Source organism: Frankliniella occidentalis, unplaced genomic scaffold (assembly GCF_000697945.3).
Source record: "Frankliniella occidentalis isolate FOCC.00 unplaced genomic scaffold, Focc_3.1 Scaffold146, whole genome shotgun sequence".
Taxonomy (NCBI): Eukaryota; Metazoa; Arthropoda; class Insecta; order Thysanoptera; family Thripidae; genus Frankliniella; species Frankliniella occidentalis.
In genome coordinates, this window is record NW_026267273.1 from 409,328 (window position 1) to 416,487 (window position 7,160).

A 7,160-nucleotide genomic window follows, 5' to 3' on the forward strand; every position below is an offset into this window, starting at 1 on the left:
TTTAAACTTGTGTTTTGAATTCACAAAAGACACTTTTGCCATTTGCTGGAGAAGGTAAATTTCGCGTGACTGCAAGACTGTAGAATGTTTAATTACCTCCTTCATTTTATGATTTTGTTAAGACGATTAATTAGACACCAGACCGCTAAATATTTTTAAAATCGATCGATGCTTACGGTTTGAACAAGGACTTATGTGTCTTTTTTCAAAATAATGAAGTATAGTCGGACAAATTTACTGCTAGCACTGAAATCAGAATCGTTGCGTTGGTAGAGTTGTATGGCGGGGTGAGGCGGGACTTTCGTATGAATTAAGGCGCTCGGACTCGGATCACGGGGAGGGGGGGGGGGGGGAGATCACCTTTTGCTTGAGAAAAGCCTTTTGTCTCTTTGTTGCGCCTACTGTACTTGCTTCACGAGGTAATCTTTTCAGTTTTGTTTGAAAGGGTGAATTCAAGTCAAAGACAAATAATTTCAGTCTACAAACTATTATTTTTTATTTCAAACAGTTTAAAAAATGTTAAATAGGTATATAATAATGCACTTAAAAATATATCGTGTCAGGTTAGCATCAGTATCAATATCGAGGACATGGAGATTCATTTACAATGATATGAGGAACACTGATGTATAAAATTAAGAATTCTTGTCATGGTCTTAATGTATAGTTATTCGTTCTAGTTACAGGCAGTGATAAAAATTCATTTTTTTGTATGTACAAATACAGAGTTGATGTCCAGGAAATTTAAAACAAGTAGATAAGTCACGGTCTAGAATAAGCAGGCTAAGCAGGCCTTTGAAGAAAATATATTTTCTAACAAAACCATTGTTGAAATTGCTCAGTAAACTTTTAAGATGATTTATTTTTTACACGATTTTTTGACTAGTTGACTACATATTCCACTCCCAATGCACAAAGCATGCCTACTACTGAACACTGCCCAGGCTAGGAAATTCTCATCAGTCTCTTGAAATAGAAATTATCTCCATATTAAACTTACCGGTAATTTCAACTCTTACAAGGAACATTTTTTTTGTTTTTTCATTTAACAGGTAAATAAATTAGGGATCTACAAATGAAATCATTATGTATCTGGTTCCATTTGTAACAGGAAGGCCTTCATGTAGGTGAGTTAGACGACCAGGGTGCATCAGCAACCATCCTACTCGAGTCTTAGTTACTTTGCAGTTGTAGCGTATGAAATTACACCCTCCACCCTACAACAGAGAAAAGAATATCATTGTTAGCAAAAAATATACATTGATCTACAGGAATGTAGAGGAGCAGATACTAATACTTTACCTGGTAATCTACTTCAGGTCTGTTTAATGCAAGGTTAATAGTATATGTTGAAGAATCATGATGGGGACGAAGAGAAGGCTGTTCATCAGGTCTATATCGCACAACAAAATTCATAATCGACCTTGGAGTCTGCAAGTAAAAACATAGAATTTAGACAATATATACATAGGTGATCCCCTGTAAAACCATTGTAATAAAAACAATGCATTAGAGAGATGGTATGTGGTGCAATTTTTATGCAACAATAGTACACATTTAGATCAACTGTACAGTATGCAGTGCTTTTAAAAATGAACATATGATTGATATGTGCAGACTCTTAAAACTGAAAGTTACAATGCCACCTGTCCCCTAAAGTGCATCCAGTGAGTTATGTGGTGCATTAAAAAAATAAAGAATTAAAAAATGAAGGGTCATTATTTTCTTTTGTTTATGTGCCCAGCACCGTTTTTTTTCTCTTTTTTTTTCTTAGAACAGGCCCCTAAAACTACAAATTGGATTGAGTATAGAGCTTAGTTTTCAAACCTTACATCATCATAACCAATAAAGACTGCTTGTTGCAGAGGTTGAACATAATCCTCCAGAAATAAATCCCAGAGATCATCCAAGCCAACCTGTCTCATATGTATATCTCGAGTGGGTACAGCTTCATAACCACCATCTAGTCGTGGATCCTGGTAGCACATAGTTCAAAAAGGGTAAATTGGCTGGGGAAATTATTTAAGTTTTAGAAAACCTAAGCTTTGGCGGGGCATAAACCAATCAGTGGATTTAAGAGACTGAAAGACAAAGATTTCACTACATATGTAAACCACTCACACCACCTCTCCTCTGACATCATACTTTCAAAACATCTACATACATCATTATTGTAACCAGTGAATACTCGTTCAACTAAGGGTTTTACATAAGATTTAAGAAACTCCAGCCATTGGGGATCAAACCCAACCTGATTCATATGAATGTCCCGAGTAGGAACATTCTCATATCCACCAGCCAATCGCTCATCCTGAAAATTTTACAAGCAATAACAACAACTGAAGAGTTAAGTTGACTCTAAAAATACTGTATCACCAATCAAAAAACAAAAGAAAAAGAAAAGAAAAGGAGTATACAACATAAAAAAATCAAAAGATACAGTCATCAACAATCCTGCAAAGTTTTAAGAAAATTTAAACCAGATGTAAATTATTCACAATTATATACAGCCCTAATTAGGTACCTTGTTGGAGCCATCGGACCACCTCCCAAAGTTTTCCATTATATCAATTAACTCTTGACAAAAACGAGGAGTAACAACTGGGAACCAGTACACATCAGGGCAAGGCTGAAAAATTACGACAAATATTACAAGTAATATGAACAAACTCTGCAGCTGTATAAGCACAACTAATGTTACCTGAAGGGGAGTGGATTGAGGATCAAGAGCATTGGCATAGTCTTGATGAATGTACCGCTGCTCCCAATCCCAACGGTTCTCAACAAGTGTGTAAAAGTCAGGATGAGTGTGTGTGAGATCATAGTTCTCAGTGTTCACAAGATGTCCAAAGTCATGTAAATTGGACACAAACATGAAAGAACCCTGTAAATTTGTAAATTGCATGGTAAAATTTATCATCAATAATACCATTGAATTATATTGCACCACTAAAATTATTTCATAAGTGCACAAATGCTGCATTACCTTTTCTCTAAGACTGTGGCAAAATGCCATGTCAGGATCCAATGTGCCAAATGAATATGAAGGCTGTGACTTTTTATCAGCTAATATAGTTGCATTCACCAAATAACAGCCACTGATGTACGGGACATTCCAGAGGCCCCTGCAATCGAAAAAACATGCACAAGGGGGTCAGGTCATCCTAAGTATGTGTCTGTGTCATTATCCTGGATCGTCAGGGCCAGGACCTTGCCCTGTCACGCTATATTTGGAGGAGGCCACTCCGAGCCCTGGCCATGGCCGGCACAGCCGGGCCGGGACAGCTGTCCTACGCCCCCGGCCTGCCGGGCCCTGCGCCCGACAGCTACAGCTGGTTAACGCTGGAGAGAAGGAAGATGATGATGATGAGGAGGGGGGCCGAGGGGTGAGAAGGGCGAGGGAGCGCGGAGCATAGGGGAGACCTGACCGGGGAGACCTGGCCGTCAACGCAGTGGCTCGGCCGACGCGTAGCGACGCTGAGCGACGCCGAGCCGAGCGACCTGGGCGCTCGATGTGACCATGAGGACGCGGGCACTGCAGCGGGTGCTGCTCCTCGGCCTCCTCGCGCTGCTCGCGGCCCCTGGACCCGGCGCGGCGCTCCGGGGCAGCGGGACGCGCGTGGGCAAGGGAAGGGGCATGCGGCACCAGTACAAGTCCCGCCTGCCCGTCCTGCTGCACAACAAGGACCCCGCCACCAGCCAGTACTACGAGCATCGAGACGTGAGTAGGGCCCGCGGGCCCGCGACACTGTCACGCACTGTCACGCCATACTGATCTGACGTTAGCTGCTCCCGTCACCAGGGCGCGCGCATCGTCAAGTCGTCACACTTCGAGCTCGACTACATGCTGGGCCGCAAGATCACCTTCTTCTGCATGGCCAAGGGCTTCCCTCGGCCCGAGATCACGTGGTTCAAGGACGGCATCGAGCTGTACTACCACAAGTTCTTCCAGGTGAGCCCTAGAGGGGGGCGTTTTGCGCCCAACCACGTGGCAAAGAAATACAAAAAAGACGCGGGCGATCTGGTATGTAGACCGCTGTATCGCATGCATGTGTGTGGTGTACCCGGGTCTGACTACCGCATCTGACCAACCAGAAAGTACGGCCGTTTAACTCAGATACGCTCGGCCCGCCTGCGATACTTAGGGTAGGCCAGCCCGCAGTACACGCATGCACAGCGTGCAAGATGTTGCCTACCTACCAGGCGTTATGAGAGCTTTCGCAGGCTGAACTTGACAGGTTTGTTTCGACGAATAACGGGCGTACTTTCGGGACGATCCCTAATAATGCAGGTCGCTTATGGCCGCGAGCAAGCAAGTAGGCAAAACATTCAAACACGCGTGCACGCAGTACAGAACAACTACAAAATCCGAGGGGATGTCCAGCGACCATGGGTACAGTCCAGCAGGGCTTAATAACTGTCTTGACTGTCACACCAGGTCCACGAGTGGCCCATCGGCAACGACACCATCAAGTCCAAAATGGAAATCGACCCAACGACCCAGAAGGACTCCGGTTTCTACGAGTGCCAGGCCAACAACCAGTACGCCGTGGACAGCAGAGGCTTCCGGACAGACTATGTGAGTTACTGACAAACAGGGGGATGACGACACGCACGGCGTGACTCTGTGGCCGCTATGACTCTACAATTGTAACCCTTTCTTTTATTTTCCCATCTAGGACACACCACTGTAACACTGACACTGCGACAGACTGCAAGACGGTCTGTTACCGAAGGCAAAAGCGCTTTGTATATTTATTTATTATTATGAATAAACTGCTTCGCGAAAAGTGAAAATAAATACCGTTCTGAAATTCTTTGACCCTCCCCCCCTTTTTTTCAAGACTAAGAAAAGTAAAAACCGCTGTGAAGGTATTGAGAAAACCTAACCATGATTAACCATGGTTAAAAGGAAGGCGGAACGCCACGAATCAAATTAAGTCAGACGCCAGGAAACAAGTCAGAATAAAACAGGGGTTCTAGAAAAGACGGCATATACTATCCACACCATCTTCAGAATAGGTGATAAGCACCGGCTCAGTCTGAGAGGGAAGGCAGGCTCCGGATACGGGGGAGTTAGTGGACGGAGGAGTTTGTGCGCTCGGCAAGCCCACCTCCCAAGTATACCAAGGTGGTAAGGTGGTCCTACACAAAAATCCTTCCTAGGAGAGGATTCGTCAGGATACCCGCTGCAGCAGATCGAAATACGGAGAGGATTTGTCAGGATACCCGCTGTAGCAGATCGAAATACGGAGAGGCCAGCAAACCATCTCGTACCCTCCCCCTGCGATCCGAGAGAGAGAGGGAGAGAGAGAGAGAGAGGGGAGTATGGATGGATGGGGCGGAGAGGGGGGAGGGCACCCCTGACGACGTGCGTCGTCCGTCCAATTGCGGTCATGAGACTGACATTGTGCAAGGGTGACGAGAGATATTTATAAGCATAGATAATAAAGGCGTGTCACCACGGTGTCACCTCTCTGACCGGCCACCTCTACGACTGGTCCACGCGCCCCAGCGGCCCAACCCGACGGGCGTTGTGCAGCAAACAGGAGGTGAGGGGGGGGGGGGGGGGTGAGAGGGGAGGCCGGCCGCCCCCTGCCAGCCCTATGGGAAATAATAACGAGGTAATTGGGGAATTTCCTTTTCATGAGTAACCCAACAGGGCTAACGCGTCGTGATTCGGACGCGCGTAGCCCGGATTACTGAATCGAGTTGACTAGTGCCGAAATATACTCGATCGACAGGGAAAGGAGAGGGGGTAAGGGAGGGAGGGGAGGGTGGGGTGACGACGGGAGGGTGGGGTGACGAGGGAGAGGCCCACGATGCACACACACACATACACGAGAGGAAGGGCCCCATTACCCGGCGCGACGCAGGAGGGGGACACGAGGGGGTGATCAGCGAGAACGCGAGAGCAGGGGGCTCGGTGTCGCGAAGCCCTTTGCAAAGCGCACCGGCTTGCACACACCGCATTGCCACTCGACCGGGACCGCGACGCGCAGCGAGGAGCCGACGCCATGAACCGCCGCCACCTGTGGATGTGCCTGATGCTGCTGGCGGCCATGGCGCTCGGGCCGCAGGTGCAGGGGCGGCGAGGCCGCGCCAAGACCAGGACCCGGAGCAGGATGCAGATCGGGCTGCCCGTCACGGGCAAGTACCGCGACCCGGAGAGCGACCAGTACTACAACCACAACGGGGTGAGTACGGGGCTCCTCCACCCCCTCGTCCCTCGCGAGAACCGCTGACCATGGCGACCGCCGCGGCTGTTCCAGGGAGCCAAGATAATCCAGGCGTCGCACTTCGATTATGAATACACGCTGGGCCACAAGATTTCGTTCGTGTGCGTGGCCAAGGGGACGCCCCGCCCGCAGATCACCTGGTTCAAGGACGGCGTCGAGCTCTACGCCCACCTGTACCAGACGGTGAGACTCGCTACCTCCGACAGGATCCACGGCGTCCTAACGCGCCCACTTCAGTTTTGTGCCACGGTATTCAGCGTTTTGGTCTCTTTCCCTCCCCCAGGTGCACGAGTACATCCTCGACAAGGAACACATCAAGTCTAAGCTAGAGATCGATCCAGCCACCCAGATGGACGCAGGTGTCTACGAGTGTTCTGCCGACAACATGTATTCCATTGACCGACGCAGTTTCAAAACTGATTTCTCTATTATCTTTGACTGAGCTCCCGCAGAGGGCTTGTCTATACATCATATATCGATTGCCAAAAATTTATGTTTTAGAAATTGCAACACAGAAATTGTCAAGTGCTTGAGTGCAATGTGTTGGTGTATGAAATGAAATGCATTAAAGATCAAATAATACTAAGAACCTTCCAAGCTCTTATTTGAAAATATTCAACAAATAATATGTAGTATAAAACTTACCGACGTTCGAGGTTGACTATTTCCATATAGTCTGTAGATCTTGCATAGAAGCCATCAGTACTGAGAGCGCCCCAAAAGTTCGACCAGGCTTTGTATGGTCTGGTTAGCATTGGAGCGACAACTCCTCGATTGGTTTCCAGTAACAAGCGTAGTGCATTAGAGTTGTCCAAGTGTGCCTCAGCATCCACATTAAGATATGCACTGCACTCTTTTTGGACACAATAACTCCTGCCAGCAAACAAATTAGATTTGAAATACAAATATTTTTAAAATAAA

General features: G+C 47.0%; 3 protein-coding genes across 3 annotated transcripts in view; 2 read left to right on the top strand and 1 right to left on the bottom strand.

The window, feature by feature from the left end:
* Positions 1-471: 471 nt before the first annotated feature.
* LOC113206291 (procollagen-lysine,2-oxoglutarate 5-dioxygenase 1) overlaps positions 472-7,160 on the bottom strand; it is a gene marked incomplete in the record, with an annotated part of 15,455 nt that continues 8,766 nt past the window's right edge. Inside the window, 7 exon segments of the mRNA XM_052271004.1 lie at positions 472-1,217; positions 1,303-1,431; positions 2,165-2,311; positions 2,525-2,629; positions 2,702-2,884; positions 2,987-3,125; positions 6,885-7,112. Of these exon segments, the coding sequence (XP_052126964.1) occupies positions 1,062-1,217; positions 1,303-1,431; positions 2,165-2,311; positions 2,525-2,629; positions 2,702-2,884; positions 2,987-3,125; positions 6,885-7,112 (1,087 nt within the window).
* On the top strand, positions 3,415-4,801 carry LOC113206292 (immunoglobulin domain-containing protein oig-4-like). The gene is made up of 4 exons (XM_026422299.2): positions 3,415-3,721; positions 3,803-3,952; positions 4,439-4,579; positions 4,680-4,801. The coding sequence occupies exons 1-4, from the start codon at positions 3,521-3,523 to the stop codon at positions 4,692-4,694; spliced, it is 507 nt and encodes a 168-aa protein (XP_026278084.1). The 5' UTR covers positions 3,415-3,520; the 3' UTR covers positions 4,695-4,801.
* LOC113206294 (immunoglobulin domain-containing protein oig-4-like) lies at positions 5,912-6,828 on the top strand. Its single transcript, XM_026422301.2, has 3 exons — positions 5,912-6,197; positions 6,273-6,422; positions 6,523-6,828. Exons 1-3 carry the CDS (start codon positions 6,018-6,020, stop codon positions 6,679-6,681), a joined length of 489 nt encoding a protein of 162 aa, XP_026278086.1. The 5' UTR covers positions 5,912-6,017; the 3' UTR covers positions 6,682-6,828.

Coding starts and splice junctions, on each gene's coding strand:
- LOC113206294 (XM_026422301.2), top strand. CDS start 6,018: ATGAACCGCCGCCACCTGTGGATGTGCCTGATGCTGCTGGCGGCCATG. Junction 6,198..6,272: donor AGTACTACAACCACAACGGG/GTGAGTACGGGG, acceptor CGGCTGTTCCAG/GGAGCCAAGATAATCCAGGC. Junction 6,423..6,522: donor ACGCCCACCTGTACCAGACG/GTGAGACTCGCT, acceptor TCCCTCCCCCAG/GTGCACGAGTACATCCTCGA.
- LOC113206292 (XM_026422299.2), top strand. CDS start 3,521: ATGAGGACGCGGGCACTGCAGCGGGTGCTGCTCCTCGGCCTCCTCGCG. Junction 3,722..3,802: donor AGTACTACGAGCATCGAGAC/GTGAGTAGGGCC, acceptor TCCCGTCACCAG/GGCGCGCGCATCGTCAAGTC. Junction 3,953..4,438: donor ACTACCACAAGTTCTTCCAG/GTGAGCCCTAGA, acceptor CTGTCACACCAG/GTCCACGAGTGGCCCATCGG.